At 44.5% G+C, this 26,032-nt stretch overlaps 1 protein-coding gene across 1 annotated transcript; it reads right to left on the bottom strand.

Annotated features, from left to right (window-relative positions):
• Positions 1-25,774, bottom strand: sgsm3 (small G protein signaling modulator 3). The gene is given in 22 exon segments (XM_042318573.1): positions 1-434; positions 881-941; positions 1,244-1,366; positions 1,455-1,540; positions 2,971-3,019; positions 3,127-3,197; positions 3,271-3,423; positions 3,553-3,602; positions 6,179-6,233; positions 6,577-6,732; positions 7,918-8,100; positions 8,166-8,399; positions 8,665-8,810; positions 9,156-9,351; positions 9,955-10,098; positions 10,401-10,508; positions 11,621-11,691; positions 11,694-11,819; positions 13,633-13,696; positions 13,918-14,003; positions 14,329-14,419; positions 25,618-25,774. Coding segments are annotated over 21 exon segments (2,253 nt in total). The 5' UTR covers positions 14,336-14,419; positions 25,618-25,774; the 3' UTR covers positions 1-350.
• Between the last annotated feature and the right edge of the window lie 258 nt (positions 25,775-26,032).

Here is a 26,032-nt window from a genome sequence, read left to right as displayed (position 1 = left end):
TTCTACATGTCAGAGGCATGTTTGTTCTACAATGCTTATTTCTATCTGAACATTCCATAAAGTTGCGTCCTGCTGAACACGCCCCCTATAGTGTACTATCCTCAGTAGAAAGGCTTCGGATGCAGTTTAGTTGAGACGAGGAAGGGAAACCACGATGCATATCAATGTGTTTGTAGAATGATGATCAAATGTCTGAACAATACAATACTTCCTAGTGAGAGGTAGTGATGGAAACACTAGTAGTGGGTTCTGACATAGCAGTCAATATGAAAGAAACAGAAAGATCACTCTGGTAGACACACAGCATGTGTTGGGCAGGGGAGTTTTTTGCAGGCTTTGGGTGTGTGTCTCTAGCCATCGATGTCCCAGCTGAAGAGATGATGCTTCACCAACATGTCTTGGACTCCTTCCTTCAGTGGCCTCTGATCTTTCTCCTGGAAGGGGGAATAAAGAGTGAAAGAAAGAGGCTGTTTGTTTAAAGGAAGTGTATAAGGAACAGCAGTTGCTGGGTGCAGTTTAAAATGTCCACAATGGAGGTCAAAGGGTTATGGGTGAGGTGTGCGCATTGGGATGGTTTTCACCAATGTTCACTATTCTACCATCACTAGCCACCACCAGCTACGTCCAACAACTGAACCAGGAACAGCTTGTTGTTTAGATAACTCTAGTTTCCTATTCTAGTCCCTAAACCCATAGTTGAGTAACTAGACCAACTACATTGACCAGAGATCAGAGTTTCCCTAGAGATCCCAACTAAAGAGGTAATGGTCAACCAACACATCTGCAACCCCTTCTTTGAGTATGGTTTTGCAGAATTCAGCCACACACAGGTATGAGTTCACAGGGTGGGTGGGTGTGTTTTACACACATACATACATACCTCTTTCTTGGCAGGCAGCTCACAGTCCTGAGAGAGACTGAAGGCAAACTTTGAGAGAACCCTAAGGAAACATCACCGTTTTAAAACCACACCACCATCCTTTCCACACATACACCATTTTAAATCCATTTCACTTCATCCTGGCTTCTAAGTCTTTCAAAAATAATCTAGCTGTTAATACGCTTGAATGGCGTGATTTAATCTTGTAATAGTCTGCTGGCACCGTCTTGTGTGCGTCGCTCTCGCATTCATTTTCACTTGTGATCTCACAGTTTCACTCAAATCTCTCCTTTGTTTTATTTCTCATTCTCTCTTAATCTCTCCCACTAGTCTCTCTCGTGGACATCTGTCTCCATCTTTTACCTGAGCTCACACTTGATCTGGACCCATCCTGGGCTGCGTAGGAAGGACCAGGGCTGGTACCACTTCTCCACTGCAGGCATACTGGAACACAACACCTCCAACCACAGGTGTAACACCTGCTCACTGTGGGGTGAGAGAGATGTGGTTAGGGAGTGTTCACTGATAAGAGGGCCAGCCAGGATCTCTGAGTGAGAGAATCTGTGTGACTCACTTGAGGCCCACGCAGAGGAGCGAGCGGAACTTGACGTCCATCTGAGCGTGTGCAGAGTCGTGGCTCATATTTACAGACTGCACCGCCTGAAAGAGACAGACGGAGGGCGCTGAAGCATCACTGAAACAAATGCTTATGAACAAAACATTCAGTGTAAAACTGTCTGTAGCCTAAGGCCTATGTTTCTAACAGTCAACCTTCACAGCCCATCAGCCCCTACCACTAGGCAGTTCCTCATTCCCCCTTTGAAAGCACCTGAAATGCAGATACTAAGTATCATCATTTTTTAAAATTGTACTTTTTTCCTCCTTTATCTCCCTAATTTTGTGATATCCAATTGGTAGTTACAGTCTTGTCCCATCGCTTCAACTCCTGTACGGACTCAGGAGAGTTGAAGGTCGAGATCCATGTGTACTCTGAAACACGACCCCGCCAAGCCACACTGCTTGTTGACACATTGCTCGCTTAACCCAAAAGCCAGCTGCACCAATGTGTCGGAGGAAACACCGTACACCTGGCGACTGAAGTCAGCGTGCAGACGCATGGCCTGGGACATCCCAGCCAGCCAAACCCTCCCCTAACCTAGACGGCACTGGGTCAATTGTGCGCAGCCTCATGGGCCTCCCAGAGGTTTGTCAGTGAATTATTGTATAGTCAGTCTAGCCCGGGATTGAACCTGGGTCTGTAGTGACGCCTCTAGCATTGTGATGGAGTGCCTTAGTCCGCTGCACCACTCAGGAGGCCCAGATACTGTACATTCAATAGAGAACTAGGTCCCATATTACACAGTTCTTTCAGATCTTGGAGATGGAATGAAGAAGTCTTTAGTGGCGGGACGGCTTTAGTGGCGGGACGGCTTTAGTGGCGGGACGGCTTTAGTGGCGGGAAGTCTTTAGTGGCGGGGAAGTCTTTAGTGGCTTTAGTGGCGGGGTGGGGAAGTCTTTAGTGGCGGGGTGTGGGGAAGTCTTTAGTGGCGGGGTCTTTAGTGGCGGGGTGGGGGAAGTCTTTAGTGGCGGGGTGTGGGGAAGTCTTTAGTGGCGGGGTGTGGGGAAGTCTTTAGTGGCGGGGTGTGGGGAAGTCTTTAGTGGCGGGGTGTGGGGAAGTCTTTAGTGGCGGGGTGTGGGGAAGTCTTTAGTGGCGGGGTGTGGGGAAGTCTTTAGTGGCGGGGTGTGGGGAAGTCTTTAGTGGCGGGGTGTGGGGAAGTCTTTAGTGGCGGGGTGTGGGGAAGTCTTTAGTGGCGGGGTGTGGGGAAGTCTTTAGTGGCGGGGTGTGGGAAGTCTTTAGTGGCGGGGTGTGGGGAAGTCTTTAGTGTGGCTTTAGGGGGGGTGGGGAAGTCTTTAGTGGCGGGGTGTGGGGAAGTCTTTAGTGGCGGGGTGTGAGGAAGTCTTTAGTGGCGGGGTGTGAGGAAGTCTTTAGTGGCGGGGTGTCTTTAGTGGCGGGGTGTGGAAGTCTTTAGTGGCGGGGTGTGAGGAAGTAAACAGGCTTGTTATAGGATAACATTTACAAAAGGACTCACTCTATAGAGCAGCTCCTCTGGTGTGAGAACCTTGCCATCCTCATCTAATCTGGGGGGAGAGAGAGAGATCTGATGGACTGCACCACACAACTAAGACAACTGTGTAGGAATCCTAGCTGTTCATATGGTACAGAGGTCTGTGTGTGTCTAAGTTACCTGTACGTCTTACACAGCACCAGTCTGGAGTAGACCGAGTTAAAGTCCCTCTCCACCTCTCTACTGGCTGCCTGAGGAGAAAACAGAGAGAACAGTCAGGTAAGGCACCGACAGAGACACTGAACCCAGCCCTCGGTCTCCTACCTCCTCTATGAAGAGCCAGGGGTGGCAGGGTCCTCCCAGTATGGAGGGTTTCTTCAAACCGTGTTGGAAGATGGCCTTCAGGGCAGGACACAACGTCCCTCTGACCAGGTCTGTCACCGCCTCAGTCACCGAGTCATCACCCGCCAGAGAGTACTGGGGACAGCAGAACAGTTATACATACAATATTGACAAACCCATAGACTGGATATATCCACTAAAAGAACACTGACAAATGTAAGTCTGTTTTTACTAGACTGACTACACAATAATTCACTGACAAACCTCTTTGCTCCGCTCATCGAGGATTTCTACGAACTTGGCTGGAAACCAACCTTGAGTAAGAGAACAGATCATGAGATAGAAGGTTCCCCAGAGTGTTAGGAAAACATGGACTACAACATTCTACAGGACGTGTGGAGGGGAGACTGGGACAGAGATGGACATTCTACAGGACGTGTGGAGGGGAGACTGGGACAGAGATGGACATTCTACAGGACGTGTGGAGGGGAGACTGGGACAGAGATGGACATTCTACAGGACGTGTGGAGGGGAGACTGGGACAGAGATGGACATTCTACAGGACGTGTGGAGGGGAGACTGGGACAGAGATGGACATTCTACAGGACGTGTGGAGGGGAGACTGGGACAGAGATGGACATTCTACAGGACGTGTGGAGGGGAGACTGGGACAGAGATGGACATTCTACAGGACGTGTGGAGGGGAGACTGGGACAGAGATGGACATTCTACAGGACGTGTGGAGGGGGAGACTGGGACAGAGATGGACATTCATTCTACAGGACGTGTGGAGGGGGACTCAGACTGGGACAGAGATGGACATTCTACAGGACGTGTGGAGGGGAGACTGGGACAGAGATGGACATTCTACAGGACGTGTGGAGGGGAGACTGGGACAGAGATGGACATTCTACAGGACGTGTGGAGGGGAGACTGGGACAGAGATGGACATTCTACAGGACGTGTGGAGGGGAGACTGGGACAGAGATGGACATTCTACAGGACGTGTGGAGGGGAGACTGGGACAGAGATGGACATTCTACAGGACGTGTGGAGGGGAGACTGGGACAGAGATGGACATTCTACAGGACGTGTGGAGGGGAGACTGGGACAGAGATGGACATTCTACAGGACGTGTGGAGGGGAGACTGGGACAGAGATGGACATTCTACAGGACGTGTGGAGGGGAGACTGGGACAGAGATGGACATTCTACAGGACGTGTGGAGGGGAGACTGGGACAGAGATGGACATTCTACAGGACGTGTGGAGGGGAGACTGGGACAGAGATGGACATTCTACAGGACGTGTGGAGGGAGACTGGGACAGAGATGGACATTCTACAGGACGTGTGGAGGGGAGACTGGGACAGAGATGGACATTCTACAGGACGTGTGGAGGGGAGACTGGGACAGAGATGGACATTCTACAGGACGTGTGGAGGGGAGACTGGGACAGAGATGGACATTCTACAGGACGTGTGGAGGGGAGACTGGGACAGAGATGGACATTCTACAGGACGTGTGGAGGGGAGACTGGGACAGAGATGGACATTCTACAGGACGTGTGGAGGGGAGACTGGGACAGAGATGGACATTCTACAGGACGTGTGGAGGGGAGACTGGGACAGAGATGGACATTCTACAGGACGTGTGGAGGGACTGGGACTGGGACAGAGATGGACATTCTACAGGACGTGTGGAGGGGAGACTGGGACAGAGATGGACATTCTACAGGACGTGTGGAGGGGAGACTGGGACAGAGATGGACATTCTACAGGACGTGTGGAGGGGAGACTGGGACAGAGATGGACATTCTACAGGACGTGTGGAGGGGAGACTGGGACAGAGATGGACATTCTACAGGACGTGTGGAGGGGAGACTGGGACAGAGATGGACATTCTACAGGACGTGTGGAGGGGAGACTGGGACAGAGATGGACATTCTACAGGACGTGTGGAGGGGAGACTGGGACAGAGATGGACATTCTACAGGACGTGTGGAGGGGAGACTGGGACAGAGATGGACATTCTACAGGACGTGTGGAGGGAGACTGGGACAGAGATGGACATTCTACAGGACGTGTGGAGGGGAGACTGGGACAGAGATGGACATTCTACAGGACGTGTGGAGGGGATGGACATTCTACAGGACGTGTGGACTGGGACAGAGATGGACATTCTACTGGGAGGACGTGTGGAGGGGAGACTGGGACAGAGATGGACATTCTACAGGACGTGTGGAGGGGAGACTGGGACAGAGATGGACATGGACATTCTACAGGGACATGTGGAGGGAGAGACTGGGACAGAGATGGACATTCTACAGGACGTGTGGAGGGGAGACTGGGACAGAGATGGACATTCTACAGGACGTGTGGAGGGGAGACTGGGACAGAGATGGACATTCTACAGGACGTGTGGAGGGGAGACTGGGACAGAGATGGACATTCTACAGGACGTGTGGAGGGGAGACTGGGACAGAGATGGACATTCTACAGGACGTGTGGAGGGGAGACTGGGACAGAGATGGACATTCTACAGGACGTGTGGAGGGGAGACTGGGACAGAGATGGACATTCTACAGGACGTGTGGAGGGGAGACTGGGACAGAGATGGACATTCTACAGGACGTGTGGAGGGGAGACTGGGACAGAGATGGACATTCTACAGGACGTGTGGAGGGGAGACTGGGACAGAGATGGACATTCTACAGGACGTGTGGAGGGGAGACTGGGACAGAGATGGACATTCTACAGGACGTGTGGAGGGGAGACTGGGACAGAGATGGACATTCTACAGGACGTGTGGAGGGGAGACTGGGACAGAGATGGACATTCTACAGGACGTGTGGAGGGGAGATTGGGACAGAGATGGGGTGTTTTCATTCACCTCTCAGCCCGTTGAGCTCTCCCACCCAACAGTGCTCATCTTTCTGGGAAAAAATCTGAGGGAGAAAGAGAAAAACAGAGGGATGAGATGGAGGAGTGAGTTAGTCACTTTTGTAAAACACTTATTTTTTACATTTTTTTACACATATGTTTTCACATACATTTCACACGCTGTGTTTGCAAAAACAAAGTCAGTGTGCTGTTAACAGTATAGCTTTCCCACTGTCCCTGTACCATACCTGGCTCTAACTAGTGCTACTCTGTTCACAAACACACGTGACCAACTTCCTTGACAACGTACCAACGGATTGAACTACACAAATACATGGCAACATTTAAAGCTGTGGAGTGAAATCACAGCACTTAACTCCATTACATGTATGTGTTCTGTCCACTCACTGTGATGATGTCGTTCTTCCTGAAGCCCAGTTCGTCGTCGTCATGGCGCTCAAAGTCCAACAGGGCTTTGGCCCGTCTCCGTCGGTTACGAGACACAACCAGGAAGTTCTCGTGGTCTCTCTGGTGGCTCTCCATGGAGTAGTCTGGAGTCAGGTCCTGAGAGGAGGGACAGAGGGAGGGAGAGAGAGAAAGATGAAGAGAAGGCGAGAGGGGGAGGGACATAGATTAATCTAATCAAATTAGCTCAGAATGTGCTAGTGACTTGTGCATCAAACATGTCAATCAAAATGACTCCACTATTTCCTAACTGTGTCGCAGTGTGAAGAACCATTGATTCAGTGATTTGATTTAATGACCGAGTGACTCATTGTTGGGTAACATGACTCACGGTGCTGCTCTGTCAGGGGAAGAATTCAATTATATGACTCATGCCACGATTACACCAGGCACTACCTAAAGCCATCTACTGGAGATCAGTCATGGGAAAGGGGGATAACCTAGTCAGTTGTACAACCATGCATTCAACTGAAATGTGTCTTTGCATTTAACCCAACCCCTCTGAATCAGAGAGGGGCAGAGGGCTGCCTTAAATTGACATCCAGGTCTTCAGCACCAGCATGGGGGAGGACAAGAGATGCATACATTCAGCGACTTAACGGCCAGCGACTGAGCTCAGAGACCAGAAAGTCACAGATTTCTGCAAATTATCAGCAAGGCGACCACAAGATAACCAGGATAACCCTAAGATAACCCTAACTAGCATTGTCACCATGCCAAATAGACTAAGGTGACATTGTGCATGGTATTTAGGGAGAGCTCAGCTACTTCTTACTACAAGGCAGCTTCTCTTAAACGCGGGGTCAGTGAAACTGAGTCGATTCAGTAATCTGATTCAGTAGTAAGACTCACAGTGCTGGTGTGTTGGGGGTCCAGACAGCTATATGATTCAGTAGTGAGACTCACAGTGCTGGTGTGTTGGGGGTCCAGACAGCTATATGATTCCAGTGCTGGTGTGTCGGGGGTCCAGACAGCTATATGATTCAGAGACTCACAGTGCTGGTGTGTTGGGGGTCCAGACAGCTATATGATTCAGTAGTGAGACTCACAGTGCTGGTGTGTTGGGGGTCCAGACAGCTATATGATTCAGTAGACTCACAGTGCTGGTGTGTCACAGTGATTCAGTAGTAAGACTCACAGTGCTGGTGTGTTGGGGGTCCAGACAGCTATATGATTCAGTAGTAAGACTCACAGTGGTGTGTTGGGGGTCCAGACAGCTATATGAGACTCAGTGCTGGTGTGTTGGGGGTCCAGACAGCTATATGATTCAGTAGTGAGACTCACAGTGCTGGTGTGTCGGGGGTCCAGACAGTGGAAGTGTTCAGCGGTGCGGGTGATGGCCTCTCGGAGCGCTGCTACCAGCTCTGTCTGCTTGATGTTCTTAGACTTGAGAGCCTCCGCCTCGTCCTCACCCCACAACAGAGAGCTCAGAGTGGACTTCCTACGTAGCGACTGTCTCCTCACAACCTATAGACACACTCTGGTTAGACATGCTATCACACACACACACACACTTCTATCAGACCACTCACTTTATTCAGGTTGTTGTTGAGTGTGTGGGAGTTGTTGGTGTTGAGCTGGGCCTGCTCATTGAGGATGTAAGCCAGGTGTTTGTTCCTCTGGGCCTCCAGTGTGTCCTGGGACAGCGCCCCCGCCAGCCTCATGGCCTCCCCCAGTACTGCAGCCCCGTCACCCAGCTGGCTGGGCAGATCGGACAGCGTGTTGAAGATGGACGCAGAGTTCTCAGAGGACACCAGCTCCTCCTCCTGTAGGGGAGAGAGGAGAAGGTCAACCTCCTGTAGGGGGAGAGGAGAGGGTTAAACAGGGGAATGACCAATCCCAAATCCCCAAGACACTTGTAGGCCTCTAGATCTGAAAGGGTTAGATAGATGTAAGAAAAAGTGGTGGAGTTATTACTGTAGGATTTTCAATACCAATCCAATCCTTTCTGATCTACACAGGTCTAGGGAGTAGGGGTTGGTTTAAAATCAAACCAGCAACCAGCCAGCCAATGAGAAACAACTATCCCACCTTGATCTTGAGCATGCCCAGTGTGACCTGGAAGAGGACCACAGAACCCTGGTAGAACAGCAGGTCCCAGATCCTCAGCAGGATGCGGATGTCCACCACACTGGCAAACGATGTCAGGAACCAGTGCAGCGTGATCAGAGACAACTCTGGGGGAGGAGAGGAGACGAAGGGAAGGGTTAGGACACACAGGCAGGTTGGTCTCCTACACTACACCTGACATTCTTAGCAATGTTTGTGGCCTCTAAACACCAGACTTTAAAAGCCTTATTGCAGTTTCCCTGTAGCTCCCCTAGATCCCTATTCACATTTTTACATTAACATCCTAGTCATTTAGCAGACGCTTTTATCCAGAGTGACTTACACTAGTGCATTCAATCTTAGCTTAGTTAGCTATGTGTGAGACAACCACAGTTCATTTTCCTCCATAGTAGTTACCAGCAAAGTAGGATAAGACGAGTGTTAAAGTGTAAAGAACCCCCCATCTCTCTCACCAATGTCGTGCTCCTGCAGAAGCCTGTCCAGGCTTGGTAGATACTGGACTATGAGCTGTCTGAGGACCCTCTGGTCTGTCTGGACCCCCAGCAGGGTGGAGGAGAAGTAGGAGGGTGGCAGCAGGTCCTCGATCAGGGCACACATCATCCACAGCACGTCCTCCTCCTCCAGGAACAGCAACAGACATGACACCACCTGGGGATGGGGAGAGCGTGGAGAAAAGAAACAGAATAGATTAGATCTTTATTGTCCCCGTTGGGCAATTCAGTTGCAGCAAAAATACAGGGTCTGGGCAGATAAACATATAGAAATTACAGTAGAGTTATTACAAACTCCCTAGATTAAAGAGTTAATCAAGAACACAAGATCAAAGTAATATTTAAAATACTATTTAAAACGTGCAGAAAGGGACCTGGATCATATGCCAGGTCTTTACCAGCCAGAGGAAAGTGTATTAACCTGGATGGTAATATGCCAGGTCTTTACCAGCCAGAGGAAAGTGTATTAACCTGGATGGTAATATGCCAGGTCTTTACCAGCCAGAGGAAAGTGTATTAACCTGGATGGTAATATGCCAGGTCTTTACCAGCCAGAGGAAAGTGTATTAACCTGGATGGTAATATGCCAGGTCTTTACCAGCCAGAGGAAAGTGTATTAACCTGGATGGTAATATGCCAGGTCTTTACCAGCCAGAGGAAAGTGTATTAACCTGGATGGTAATATGCCAGGTCTTTACCAGCCAGAGGAAAGTGTATAGACCGTAACTACACAATAGAGCACAGTGAACGTCCTCCTTACCATGCCTGTGCCCTGGCAGTAGCCAATGTCTGGGTAGAGCCATGCCAGGCCCCGCAGTACCCGCCTCAGCCTGGGAACACCCACACTCTGCAGGCTGCAGAAACACGCGTTGGAGGGCATGGTCCGCAACAGGTCCTTCTCTATCTGAGAGAGGGGGAAGAGATGGACGGAGTGGGATGAGAAGGGGTGGAGAGATAGAGGGAAGACAAAGAGAGGGGGGAAATATTGGTTTTCAACCAATGTGTTGTAAGAGTTAACAGATTTATTAGCATCTATAAATGAATAATCAACCATTAATAAATCACTTATATTTTTTAAACAGGTTAACAATGTTTGATCCTCAATCACAGATTTTCATCAAGGGAGAGAAACATCTTACATCATCAGTACCATTCCACCCCTCCACCTGGAGTCATCTGGATGTACAGTACCTCAGCATCCAGTACCTGTTTGGCAGCAGTGGTCTCGTCGTTGGTGCAGTTCTTAACGATCTCTTTGTAGGAGATCTCTGTAGTCCTTTTCTTCTGCAGAGCTCCAGACAGACGCATCCACAACTAGCACGACCAGGGGGGCAGTCAGACAACAGACTAGAGGTCGACCGATTATGATTTTAACGCCGATACTGATTATTGGAGGACCAAAAAAAGACAATACCTTTGAGATATATATATATATATATATATATATATATATCAATATATCAATCATAGACCTAATTATAATATAAAAACACACAGAAATACGAGCCTTAGGTCATTAATGTGGTAAAATCCGGAAACTATTATTTCGAAAAAACTAAACGTTTATTCTTTCAGTGAAATACGGAACGGTTCCGTATTTTATCTAACAGGTGGCATCCATAAGTCTAAATATTGCTGTTACATTGCATAACCTTCAATGTTATGTCATAATTATATACAATTCTGGCAAATGAATGACGGTCTTTGTTAGGAAGAAATGGTCTTCACACAGTTCGCAACGAGCCAGGTGGGCCAAACTGCTGCATATACCCTGACTCTGCTTGCACAGAATGCAAGAGAAGTGACATAATTTCCTTAGTTAAAAGTAATTCATGTTAGCAGACAATATTAACTAAATATGCAGGTTTAAAAAGATATACTTGTGTATTGATTTTAAGAAAGACATTGATGGTTAGGTACACATTGGTGCAACTATTGTGCTATTTTCGCGAATGCGCTTGTTAAATAACCCGTTTGGCGAAGTAGGCTGTGATTCAATGATAAATGAACAGGCACTGCATTGATTATATGCAACGCAGGACAAGCTAGATAAACTAGTAATATCAACAACCATGTGTAGTTAACTAGTGATTGTTTTTCATAAGATACGTTTAATGCTAGCTAGCACCTTACCTTGGCTTCTTGCTGCACTCGCATAACAGGTAGTCAGACTGCACCGCAGTCTCCTTGTGGAGTGCAATGTAATCGGTGTCCAAAAATGCCGATTACAGATTATGAAAACTTGGAAAATCAGCCCTAATTAAATCGGCCATTCCGATTAATCGGTCGACCTCTACAAGACATCTCTGAATCAGGTTATACACCGTAGGAGGAGTTGGCCTTTTGACCACTTTATCTCCCCTTACTGGTCTGTGGTCTCATTCTGCCTTTTCCCTTTGTTAAAACCCCCCTCTAGGCCCCCTTACCTGTGGTCTCATGCTGTGTGGTATGCCCCCCAGCACCAGGGAGCGGAGGCGTTCAGAGCGGGGCAGGACGGGGAGATGAGGTCCCAGGTCAGGTCTCCTACGGTGTGGTTGTGGGTGAACTCCAGGTGGGCCTGCCAGCGCAGCCTCTGCTGGGGGTCCTCTCTCTGGGGCTCTGGCCTCGGCTCTGGCTCTACTCCATCTGGAGGGGGAGAGAGATGGTGTTCAACTTCAGTTATCGTTGTTCAGGGTTATACTCCTGCATTCCTGTTACTTTGGCACTGTCTGCTTCCCCCGTTTTAATGATTTCTCCTCCTCCACCACTAAGGTCTGCTTCCCCCGTTTTAACCCATTAGACATGGGCCCAACAACAGCCCCAGTGTTCAGCTGTGTCTCAGTTCCTTTACAGTGGACTACGTCTACAGTATCAGCAACAGGGCAATAGGATTTCAGCAAGCAGTGCAAGTCACTTTTTTACCTTTATTTAACTAGGCAAGACAGTTAAGAACAAATTCTTATTTACAATGACTGCCTTTCACCCAGCTAAACCCTAACCCGGATGACACTGTCCAATTGTGCGCCATCCTATGGGACTCCCAATCACGACCGGTTGTGATACAGCCTGGAATCGAACCAGGATCTGTAGTGACACCTCTAGCACTGAGATGCAGTGCCTTAGACCGCTGTGCCACTCGGGAGGCCCCAATTCAATGCCTGTGAATTGATCACAGGTATTGAATTGATCGGTCACACGTTGCATACTGTAACTGTACAGCTATGGCTGAAAAAAATCTGAAAGACGATGGCCAGAGCTTACCCATGATGTTGCGTAACGATTTTATTCAATAAGTCAGTTGTAGTCAACGTATGGAATAGTTGGGAAATGACAAATCCGAAGTGCCCACTTTGTGCAAATGTGGTGTCTTTTCCTATGATATATGACATACACATTATGTTCAGCCTACGTTACATTTCAGGGCTGGGTTTTATTTGGATGTTACCACCAACCAGCATGCCACTGTTTATTCATCAGAAACAGGTGCAGTGTTATTCATTTTCATGACTGAGATGAGCCAAACAGCCTTGTGTCCACTTGTCAACCTGAGCCATGGAGCAAGTTAAAATGGGGCGTGGAAACGTGATTTTGCACCTCCACTTTTTAAAACTTTTTTACCAGAAATGCATCATCCATTGGATAATATATTTTTAATAAAGACTAGCTAAAAATAAAAATGTATCTGACCATTTTATAAATGGAATAATTGCATATGATAATATTTTGCAAATCCGCAGCCGTAGTGGTCAAAACCAAAGTTGCTTCTCTACGCGTTCCACTGCTTTGATTGGTGTAACTTAGCTAGAAACCACAACTGTCTATCAAGATAATGAAAAGCACCCGTGAAAGAACATTCAAGGAACTTCGTCACATCATTTGCGGCATGAATGATCATGAGGTAAGTCATTGTGTTGCCCATCATATCACTTCCCGTGAGAACCATGAGCACAGGCTGACTTGGCTTTGTTGTACCGCAGCCGAAGCCTACCAGCAGCCTACCTCCCAAAGGTTGCACTGTGTCCATTACAATGGAGAAAAACACATTTCAGCTTTATTTCAATAGTAATCTATATTACTGGAGGGTCATATTTTTTCTAACAATTTCAATGGTGGATTCGTGGACGCAATTTAGGGAAGATGCCACAACTATGGAGATAAAAATAGATGGCGAAGTCAAAGACAGGCCAGTGGTTACCATCTGTGGAGTAGTTTTCCCTAAATCAATGCTTATGACTTGGTGCAACAAGGAACAAACTCAACTGTGTTTTGATCCAGGGAAAAGAGAGGGCTGATTGCAACACACCACGGTAGTCAACTCTTAATCTACTGAATGACTGCTATTGCTGGGTGAGTAAAGACCGATATCATTTAAAAGAAGCAAACCACATTCAAATTGATGCATTGCAATGAGTGATACATCTGTGATGTTGAAGGTTTGAGTCCTATGTTTTCTTCTTACCATCACTGTCCAGCCTGAAGCCAAACTCATCATACTGCAGTCCTGCCTCCTCTGTTGGGTCCTTCTGTAAACGGAGACAATAAGAGCCATACAACAAGTCCCATGACATATTATATTAAAGTACAAGATAAATCACAGTAAACACTAAGAGTTAATGGGCAGGTGTGGTAAAAACATTCACATTCAATAAATCCAGAAATAGCATAGAAAACCACAGTACTAAGCTAGAGGCTCCCTCTCCTCAGTGTTAACCTAGCAGTACAAAGATGTCAGGTCAGTCTGTACCTGATAGTACTTGGCCAGGATGTCCTGGGGCCACATACTGGAGGTCAGGGCTGAGAAGGGGCCCCCAGGGGCTGGAGCGTAACCACCTGGAACACAGAGGGGGGAAGGAATGAGAGAAGAGGGAGATAGAATAAGAAAATGAGGTACTGTGATGATAAACTGATTGTGAGTCAAATAATGTGAGGGACAAAGAAAATAGAAGGACAAGAGAGGAAACGAAGGGAAAGGGGCGAGGTGAGAATAGACTGACAGGGGGAAAATCAAACCCTGACAGAGAAGTTTGAGAGAAAGACTGAATGGAAAATGATAGGAGAAACTGGCAGAAGGATAATCTAAAGCACTATCAGAAAGGGGAAGCGTAAGGGAAAGAAAAGGGAGAGGACGGAGGGATCGAGGGATGGGAGCCCTTACCTGACATGCCGGAGGAGAGCAGAATGAATAAGGTGTGTGTTGGTGTAGACAACCACTCTGGGAAAGGAGGGAGATCAGATACTAGCAGACTCTGGAAGGAGAAAACACAGACAAATTACCTGTCTGACCCAGTAACTCACTCACACTAATGTCCCAAAGATTAGTCCCCCTTTAGTTAACTCCTTTTTGAATCCAAGAGTGGCAGAAGAGTTCCTGTATGTTCAGTTTGGTCTTCAATTCCATGTAGCAAGGTAGCCAGCATCAGTACATCCCTTCGTAATCAGTCTTTCCCTTCCCTAGTAAGGAGGGGTCAGTTCAAACACATTTACAGACACTAGACAGAGCACACAATAAGAGCTTAACTCTTCTCCATGTGAAGCAGTAGAACTACTGGAGCAACAGCCTCTCTCTCATGAACACACCTCTTCCTTATAGAAAACAAACATAACAGAAGACACTCACATGACCTATTCTTGCACCGTGCAGTCAGGATCAAAACTGATAGAACAAGAGAGGGAGGTCAGGATGGAGAGAGATACAATGAGAAAAGAGATTGAAGAGAGATGGAGGAAGAACAGATCATCAGAGCAAGAGAGGGAGCGAGTGGGAGAAAGAAAGAAAACTGGGGGTGTGTGAAGGAGGAAGAAAGAGGGATAAAACTCTGAAGCACCAACTGTTCTCATGCAATAATCATGGCAACGTGACCATGGCTGCTGCTCTACATACTGTAAATATTGCCCTTCCTTGGCTTCTCTCACAAACACACACACACTATAAGAGTGTTATTGTCTTGAAAGTAAACCCATGACATGCCTAGCTCCTCAGGGAGTAGAAGGGGGGGCTGGCAGCAGCATTTGACCTCAGTGTATTTGAATGAGCAGCAGTTAAGTGTACCCATTAAGACCACTTCCATCTTTGGATTCAAAGTAGAAAAAGACAAATGTTCTGCTATTTAATGTTTCAACCAGTTATTCTAAGCCAATCAGGTGTTTTATTATTAAGTTATGGACAGTTCGAACTAGTGGCCAATTTCAAAGCTGCAAAAAAACTTTGACTCTGATAATAACATTTCTGATATTTTTAGTGGTACCTCAGTTGATCATACTTAATATACATAGGAGATTAATGTGTTGATATATGCACATGATAGCATACAACGTGTATTAATGACTATTTATTACCAATTGAAAATAGGTTTTTCATGCTAGCAGTCGCACCACGTCAAAGTCAATAATGTAGCAACAGAACTCAATATAGAACAATATAATCAAATCACATTTTATCGGTCACATGTTAGCAGATGTTAATGCGAGTGTAGCAATATTGCTTGTGCTTCTAGTTCAGACAATGTAGTAATATCTAACAAATTCACAATGACTGCCTTACACACACAAATGTGAAGGGATGAATAAGAATCTGTACATATAAATATATGGATGAGCGATGGCGGTGCGGCATAGGCAAGATGCAGTAGATAGTATAGAATACAGTATATACATATGAGATGAGCATTGTAGGATATGTAAACATTATTAAAGTGTTGTTATTTAAAGTGACTAGTGATACCATTATGAAGTCAATTTATTAAAGTGGCCAAAGAATTGAGTCTGTATGTTGGCAAAAGCCTCTTTGCTAGTGATGGCTGTTTAACAGTCTGATGGCCTTGAGATTGAAAAACAGCTTCTGTCTCTCGGTTCCAGCTTTGATGCACCTGCACTGACCTCGCCTTCTGGATGATAGCAGGGTGAACAGGCAGTGGCTCGGGTGGTTGTTGTCCTTGATGATCCTTTTGGCCTTCCTGTGATATTGGGTGCTGTAGGTGTCCTGGAGGGAAGGTAGTTTGCCCCCGGTGATTCTTTGTGCAGACCGCACCACCCCCTGGAGAGCCTTGCGGTTGAGGGTTGTGCAGTTGCCGTACCAGGTGGTGATACAGTCCGACAGGACTGTTGCGCCTTCTTCACCACGCTGTCTGTGTGGGTAGACTATTTCAGTTTGTCCGTGATGTGTACGCCGAGGAACATAAAAAATCGAATAAAAAACATTTACTTTCCACCTTCTCCATTACTGTCCTTTGTTTTGTTGACATTGAGTGAGAGGTTATTTAACTTTCCGGACACCACACTCCGAGGGCACGCACCTCCTCCCTGTAGGCCGTCTCGTCGTTGTTGGTAATCAAGCCTGAGTAGCAGACAGTTTACTCTGGGCACCTTATTCATCCAAGCTACTCAATACTGCCCCCAGCCTTAACAAGTTAAACATATTGCACTTTTACTTTCTTCTCCAACACTTTGTTTTTGCATTATTTAAACCAAATTGAACATGTTTCATTCTTTATTTGAGACTACATTGATTTGATGTATGTATTAAGTTAAAATAAAGTGTTCATTGTTCATTCAGTATTGTCATTATTACAAATTAGAGGTTGACCGATTGGAATGGCCGATTGGAATGGCCGATTAATTAGGGCCGATTTCAAGTTTTTTTACACCTTTATTTAATCTTTATTTAACGAGGCAAGTCAGTTAAGAACATGTTCTTATTTTCAATGACGGCCTAGGAACAGTGGGTTAACTGGCCTAGGAACAGTGGGTTAACTGGCCTAGGAACAGTGGGTTAACTGGCCTAGGAACAGTGGGTTAACTGCCTCGTTCAGGGGCAGAACGACAGATTTTCACCTTGTCAGCTCGTGGATCCAATCTTGCAACCTTACAGTTAACTGGTCCAACGCTCTAACCACCTGCCTCTCATTGCACTCCACGAGGACTGTTACGCGAATGAAGTAAGTCAAGGTAAGTTGCTAGCTAGCATTAAACTTAACTTATAAAAAACAATCATAATCACTAGTTAACTACACATGGTTGATGATATTACTAGATATTATCCAGCGTTGCATATAATCGATGCGGTGCATATCGTTGCTCCAATGTGTAGCTAACCATGAACATCAATGTCTTTCTTAAAATCAATACATAGAAGTATATATTTTTAAACCTGAATATTTAGCTAAAAGAAAACCAGGTTAGCAGGCAATATTAACCAGGTGAAATTGTGTCACTTCTCTTGCGTTCATTGCACGCAGAGTCAGTGTATATGCAACAGTTTGGGCCGCCTAATTTGCCAGAATTTTACGTAATTATGACATCACATTGAAGGTTGTGCAATGTAACAGGAATATTTAGACTAATGGATGCCACCCCTTAGATAAAATACGGAACGGTTCCGTATTTCACTGAAAGAATAAACGTTTTGTTTTCGAGATGATAGTTTCCGGATTCGACCATATTAATGACCTAAGGCTCGTATTTCTGTGTGTTATTATGTTATAACTAAGTCTATGATTTGATAGAGCAGTCAGACTGAGCGGTGGTAGGCACCAGCAGGCTCGTAAGCATTCATTCAAACAGCACTTTCATGCGTTTTTCCAGCAGCTCTTCGTTGTGCGTCAAGCATTGCGCTGTTTATGACTTCAAGCCTATCAACTCCCGAGATTAGGCTTATGTAACCAATGTGAAATGGCTAGCTAGTTAGCGGGGTGCGCGCTAATAGCGTTTCAAACGTCACTCGCTCTGAGACTTGGAGTGGTTGTTCCCCTTGCTCTGCATGGGTAAAGCTGCTTCGAGGGTGGCTGTTGTGTTCCTGGTTCGAGCCCAGGGAGGAGCGAGGAGAGGGACGGAGGCTATACTGTTACACTGGCAATACTAAAGTGCCTATAAGAACATCCAATAGTCAAAGGTTAATGAAATACAAATGTTATAGAGGGAAATAGTCCTATAATTCCTATAATAACTACAACCTAAAACTTCTTACCTGGGAATATTGAAGACTCATGTTAAAAGGAACCACCAGCTTTCATATGTTCTAAGCAAGGAACTTAAACGTTAGCTTTCTTACATTGCACATATTGCACTTTTACTTTCTCCAACACTTTGTTTTTGCATTATTTAAACCAAATTGAACATGTTTCATTATTTATTTGAGGCTAAATTGATTTTATTGATGTATTATATCAAGTTAAAATAAGTGTTCATTCAGTATTGTTGCAATTGTCATTATTACAAATTAATTAATTAATAATAAAATAAATAAAAATAATCGGCTGATTAATCGGTATTGGCTTTTTTCCCGGTCCTCCAATAATCGGGTATCGGCATTGAAAAATCATAATCGGTCGACCTCTATTACAAATATATATTTTAAATATATATTTTTTTATTTAAAAATCGGACGATTAATTGGTATCGGCTTTTTTTGGTCCTCCAATGATCGGTATCGGTGTTGTAAAATCATAATCGGTCGACCTCTAGTCTGGGTAAGCATTATCTAATTATTAAAATATATTTTTGGGGACAGTTTGTTTTTGATATTGCTACTATACAAATATGCAAGTAACCATTTCACTGTATCATTTCCACCTTCTGTATCCTGTGCATGTGACAAAAACAGATTTTATATAGTGTGTGTTTACTACAGACGGTAATGTGAAGACCTGCACCAAAGTCAGATCAGGATATAGGCCAAGACTGTATTTTTACCTGGAGTTTCCTTATTGAAGGCTACTACTTTCAGTCTTGAAATCTTTGGTTGTTTACTACACTACTCTGTTTCGCACATGGCCTCACATGTGAATCATGAAAGTGACGGGTGGGGCTAAGGCTTAAGAGGATGTGAATGATGCTGAATGGGTGTCGACAAAGAAGAGCTCTCCAGTAAGTGAACCAAAACACTAAAAAGGGCCATTTTCTCAAAAGTGGGGTTACAAGTTTAACTTTCAAAGCAGAATTACTTACCCTGGGTATCATATACCATTGTTCAGGCTCAGAGTCTCTACCTTTATCCCAATTTTTTTTTTTTTACGTTTCAAAATGTTTCTCCATCGGACCGAATCCAGATGGTGAGTCACAAATATCCACAACCTAATACACCAATATTACCTGTCACTGTTACTTTTAAGTCCGCTTTTGAAAATACATGCATACAAGTACTTATACTTACTCTGAAATAAAGGGTATTTTAGTTAATTGCATTACGATCAGTGATTTTAGTATTATGCAAGTCATTTGGGATTAACAAATGGCACTGATGATTTGTTGAGTTACTGAATCTCTGATAGAAATCAATACAGTTAAACTATTCACTAGCGAAACATGTAGTCTCATCTCCGTAACCTGCGTATCATTACCGTAATGCACCGATATTGAGGAGATTAGGAAAAAGAAAATGTATACTTTAAGCAATTTCGTCTTAATCTTCATCCAGATATATGTGCATAAATACAACTCATAAATAACACTGTATATATAAGTGATGACAAAAACCTTTAAAAAGTTTTGTTACTGTAATGAGAAATTACATTTGTAATATTTTTATTTTCAGTGTGATGTTTAACTCAGGCCTTGTCATTAGGGGAGCAATGTTACAAAGTATTAGAAATAGATTTGCGTACAACTTTTTGGGACTTTTAAAACGGTTGCAATAAGGAAAGTTTTTGAATTGGTAGTTGTGGAAATTGTGGTAAAATGCATATCTGATCAAAAAATGTATCCTAATAATAATAATATAAATATCTCAGTGATCCAAGAGGAAATGTCATGAAAAATAACACAACATTCTTTGGGTCAAATGTCAGCTGTGTGAGAATTACCCATGCTTGTGTGTATGTTTGTATGTGCGTTTGCAAGGACAAATCAACAGGTGTTAGGCTATCTGGTGAATGAATAACGAAGCCTAAAATCATGTGTGAGTGAAAGAGAAACCCTTCTGCAGCCAATGCAGTCAGTAGAAAATCCCCACTCGATAACACAACTCTCACACAGTAGTGTCCCTATCAGTTCATACCCCGACTCATATCACAGCGAGTAAAGATAGAGCTTACAGACAAACACAGTTACCTCATCACAGGCCTAAAGAACACCTAGTTGGTTACCCATGGAGACCGTTTCCCCCGGAGACAGTGTCGTCTCTTAATCTTGGATTGGGAGGAAAGCTCACTCAAGTCTTATGAGCTGTGTGGCCTAGAAGATGTTTGTTTGCCATTCCTTTGAGCCATCAAGTCATGTTCTCTAATCACTATGACAAAAACACTACAGCGCCCCTGGGCCCTAGTAACACAGTGTCCATGTTAACAAACAGTACTTAGCCTATTGAAGTTGTAATCAGCGACAGCCAGACTTGTTGACCGGAAGTGATGTGGGGACAGGTCACACAGAAACATTTTAAAAAGCACACACAACTTTACGTTTTCCAGATGCATTTTACAACACCAGGAGACCTTTTACAAACCTGTTTAGCTTGCTGAACTGTGACAATCACTCCCGGCAACTATACCATGGTAACAGACGACAGCTTCATGGAAACAGACACTGTTGGAAAACAAACGTTGCGGCAACAACACGACCACCTTGAAATGATTAAACAGCAGGAGGCTCGCTCTTCTGATACAACTTCCTAGAGACCATTCATTCACAGTAAACAGCCCCACTATCACCTCCTCATAAACAGACTACATTAGCATAATAGCTATAGCCAGCCAGCCAAGCATATCAGGCCAACCACCATGGCAACAAAGCAGTCATTCATCCAGACAGGGAGTATCAGCATATGAGGAGGATATTTGGGACTTGAGAAATCAATTGGTGGTTTGGAGGATGGCCAGAGAAGTCCTAGACTAGTCCTTGTGTTTTTCCTGCTTCGGGGGTACAGGGCAACATGTAGGCTACAGTCATTTGTTGGATTGGTATTACACATTTATAGCGCAAATGTATCCCTTTTCTACATTCTTAAAGACAATTCTGGAAGAAAGCAAGATAAACGAGAGATGGATGGGCAGATTTTAAGGCGAGGCTATCCTGTGTTTACCTACACTTTACACAATGAAGATCCTGCTGTGTGGGCTGGGAGTGCCCTGTGTGTGTGTGAGCCCTCTGAGTCACCAGAGCAGGAGATCTGGCTTGCAGATTCAGTGCCTTTTTAAATCCCTGCTGAAGACATTTTTACAACATTTTTAATTATCCATCTAGTTTCTTTGTCCTTCCTCCTGTCTTTGTTGGTACTTATATGTTGTGTTTTATGATGTGAAGCACTGTTGCTTGTATTGAAAGGTGCTATACAAAATATAGTTTTTACATGTATTATTATTAAATGGCAGCTACATTTGACATTCGAGTCATTTAGCAGATGCTCTTATCCAGAGCAACTTACAGGAGCAATTAGGGTTAAGTGCCTAGCTCAAGGGTACAGACAGATTTTTTCACCTAGTCGGCTCTGGGATTCGAACCAGCTGCCTTTCAGTTACTGGCCCAATGCTCTTAAAAGGAAGTGCTGCGATGGGCCCTCTCCCTCTCTGCTGCTGTAGACTCTGGTGAAAGTGACCTGTTCTCTGCTCAAAATCCTTAATCCATCCCCTTACTCCCTGGCTCTCCTTCCAGCAGGTCCCCTCAGAGCCAGACAGTCACGTCAGCAAATGGTGAGTCACAGCAGGCTATATCATTGGACACACACACAATGCAAGAGACTAGCTGCCACGAACACCACTCTGCTCAACAACTAAATTATGATCAGCAGGCCCCATTCTCTTTGGCATGCTGGCGTCACACCGCACACAAACAGTGGCATACACGCCCCATCACAGGTTCCCACACCTATTCCAACACACAGACATGTAAGACACGGTAACGAGAAATGCCACTTTCTCTGAAATCCCAAATACTATTCTGGGGAAAGCGCCATAAATCCACAGCCTTCCAAGGAGCTTAGAGGGAACTTAAATGTCATCACATCACTCCCTACTGAGGAAACAGGCTCTGCCTCTGATCCAAACGAACACAGTATCCAACAGCATCCGTCACACTGTGGTCTTTAACCAACAGGTGTTAAAGGCAGAGTGTGTGGTGGAGCCAGTAAGATGGTACCATTCATTTCAGTATTGAAACGTGCAGTTGTTTCCAACACACTGGAGCAACGTACAGAAGACTGAGACTTGTTGTGTTGTTTGTTGCTACATTGTATAGGCTTAAAACAACCATCCTAGGCACTCAGACCAAACGGCAATAACAAAACCTAAATCAATACTTAACGGTGTCAGTAAAGTAATGCACAGCACTTTAAACATCTAATAAGGATGAAAATTACACACACACACCCCCTGCAAGCACCTGACCGAGGGATGAGCAACTTTGTTCATGGCTCAGGGGGTCTGCCATTTGGGGCCCTTTGTGAAATTGTCTTGGGGCCCTCCCCATCCACCGTGCAAGCAAAACATTTTAGCACCCCCCCCCTGACAGCAAAAAAATATATATATATATATATTTTTGGTTATATTACAAATTTCTTGCAAACCTACTCATTTTGCCATGGGGCGGATTTTTGTTAAATTAAAACGCACTACGCATTATGCGGTTTGAATGCTGTAACAGAATAAAACTATTAATACAATTCCCATGATGGTAGTGACTGCTTATCACTGATTAACCATCAGTTATTCACATGACTTTAATATTTCAGTTGTGTACTTTACATTTGTTTTATTTGATTACTATCATTTCATTCCAAGTCATCATCTCTATAGAGCTGCTGCCTACGCTGTCTGACAAAAATCACTATTTTAGTAGTTCAGAGTAAATAAGGCAGACTTATGACTGCTGAATACCAATACCGTAATGCAACTGCTCTCTGTGTATCCCCTCTTGCTCCTGCATTCATCTGTAGCTTAGTAGCAGGCATAAAAGAAACAGAACGGACAAGCAGCCACGCAATGGATTATAGGTCAATGTAGTTAATTATCATGTTTTCTGCACTAAACTATGTAGAACATTGGCCAGTTGGAAATTAAACATCGTACATTTCAGACATGATCCGATTTCTCTACAGAAACTGCAGTACATTGACAGAAAAAAAAGAAACAAAAAGGATTTTCAAATAATTAGCTAGTTGTTTAAAAACAGAAAAACAACCGACACTTCGGTTAAATCCCTAAGCACTAGTGGTGCGCGACTCCTGTGGTTGGAGTCGCCTCTTGCTCGACTCCAAAATACGCTGAAACGGATGCGCACACACACACCACCTCATTATTGCTGAGTCCTACTAGGAAGACTGCATTTGCATTCTAGAGGACTGACATGAGCATGATGCTGCCCCTTTGCTCATCAACTTAGCCTATAAAAGGACTAGGTGACGTGTAGGAGCAAGAATATTTCTGTGATATATCTGCTGTGTGCAGCCTTGATGGACCCCATGGAATGACGTGGCGCAATCTACCCTGATAAGGCTAGCAAGTTAGCAGACTTAAGGAAAATTAAATGAAACATTTGGTCCCATTTAGAAAATCGATTTGTGTTAAGAAAACATGCATTTCATAATCAACAAAATATTTTGTCTGCATTACCATGGCCTAGAGGAGTGTCCCAGTTTGACAGTAGGTGATAGGGATACTGTCAAAATGTCACTATTCTAAAATAGTGCGGTCCACCATGGGGCCCATCAAGGCTGTGCAGTCATTTAGATTTACATCCCATTACAAAATATGTAATGAATATCCTTTCTTAGTGAAAAAACAAACAATAGAACCTCAACATCAATTACCTCAGAAACCCTATGTCATTTGACTTACCATTATGCCTCTAGAGGCATGTCATTACACGGAATGCCACGCCCACAATGATGCCCATTGAACCAATTTTTTAATCAGTCACATATTTTCACAATAACACACAGGCATTGATTGTTATTGTACAAATGTATAGGATATCCATTACAAAGCTTACATCTCCCACTTTGCCAGGTGTCCTGCTTAACAATACTCACCCTATACTTTTATATACATTTGATGAATTTACAAGGCATTAATAGACAAGACATTGCTGAATACAGATTACCAAAATATAACCTATGCACATGGTTCTGACTGTCTGCCCCGATCCTCTCTGTCCCTTGCTGTCTTGCCTGTTACTCTTTCTCTTCGCTATGAAAAATGCTAGTATGTGTTTGGTCTTTGGTATGTTGAGTGTAGAATAGCTCAGCCTACTCACTGATAGCTCTTATTTCAATGAATTTGCGCGAGACATTGCAAGACAAGAAATGGCAAAATACAGCATTGCGATAGCCTACATCTTCTGATTACTGATGCACGGTTCTGGCTGTCAGCCTAGTGGCCGACACACCTACCTATGCCTGGCTGTGCTCCCACCCATCACTCTCTCCCTTGGAGTTGGCTCTTTCTTTTACTGTGAAAGATGCAAGAGTTTGTGTTCTCGAAGTAGACTATGGCAAATAGTTTCCACCTTTGCAAAAATAATGAATCTTTGGAGTTGATTCCAAGCGGAGCAGATGTCAGAGAATGGGGCAGATAGTCAAGGAATCGATTATTTTGGAGTTGACTCCCCACCACTAAGCACTAGCAGTTTTTCAGCTAATTTCCTGCAATTCTACACGTTGCCATAGGATGTAGAGAAATGTTTGAAGTTAATATGATATCTGAGTGATATCTGAATAAGGGCCCCTGGTCGCTCATTTGACCATGATTACAACAAGTTTAGATAGCTGGGTAGACAAATGAACCAATCTAAAAATGTTTTGCTGACATGGGCGAATTGAGTGACCATCTGTGACAGCCATAAGAGAAAACTACTGATGCACAACCACATTTCGAAATTGCACCTTGTGTTTCTACTATGCTAACTCAGTAAGTTAAGACCAACTGAGTTCCTAAAAACAATAAAAAATAAAATATCCGCGGGTCTACAAACAAGTGTACACTGCGCATGTGTGGAAAAGCCTAGTAACCACCATCATCCATGCCATGGCACCGATCACAAATCCTCATCAATGAACTCGCCATACTAACGTTAGTTAACTTTAATTTGTCGGTTATAAATAACATGATCATATTCCATTGTAGCAGCAACACATTAACGTTATATTGATGCCAGCAGTCCAAGCATATTTCATGACTTGGATGGATGGAAACCTTTATCGTTCGTCATCACTTGACATGAACATATTCTTTGATTCGTGATTGTATTGGCTACCTAACAAGCTAAACTTCAGTTTACAAATATGCTGTTCAGAACATGCTAGCTAGCTAGCTAGCTACATTGCCGATCATGATAGATAGATTCAATGAACATGCATGAATCCTGGCTAGTAAGTTAACAGTTCTAGCTTGCTTGATAACAACGCTAATGTTACCTAACTGGCGAACTAAAAGCTAGCTAGGTAGCTAACCATATGTTAAATATGGCTCTGGCTACAACAAGTGCAGTGTCAGTGACTACATTACAATAACTAGTATCTTACCTTATTGTCATTCTGTACAATTACAAAGGCTGTCCAATGTTTTCCGACGGCGTTTCTTAGTTGTAAAAATAGCCAAATCTTCTACTACTGGGGTTTCTGTTTTGCGTCATGCACCTGTCTGCGGTGCGTTTCTCTTTGGTATCACTGCGCTTCTCCAATGTTTTCCAATGTGAAAAGTAGTCCCAGATCCCGGAACTACAGTACGTAACGTAATCTGTTTCCATATCCTTCCTCCTTGGACTCGATTAATGACGTGGAGTGTGGATTGATATGAATGAATATGGATCAATTTCTTTATTTAAATGATATAATGTATACTTTGAAAGTGATTCAGTCCAAGAACATATATTAATAAATTTAAAGATTAAGAATGTCGATATTTGAGAGAAATAAAGTGAGTATCGAAAGAATAGGC

Source organism: Oncorhynchus tshawytscha, unplaced genomic scaffold (genome assembly GCF_018296145.1).
Source record: "Oncorhynchus tshawytscha isolate Ot180627B unplaced genomic scaffold, Otsh_v2.0 Un_contig_3121_pilon_pilon, whole genome shotgun sequence".
NCBI lineage: Eukaryota > Metazoa > Chordata > Actinopteri > Salmoniformes > Salmonidae > Oncorhynchus > Oncorhynchus tshawytscha.
Note: the sequence above shows the minus strand (reverse complement) of the source record. Positions and strands in the feature narration are given on the sequence as shown.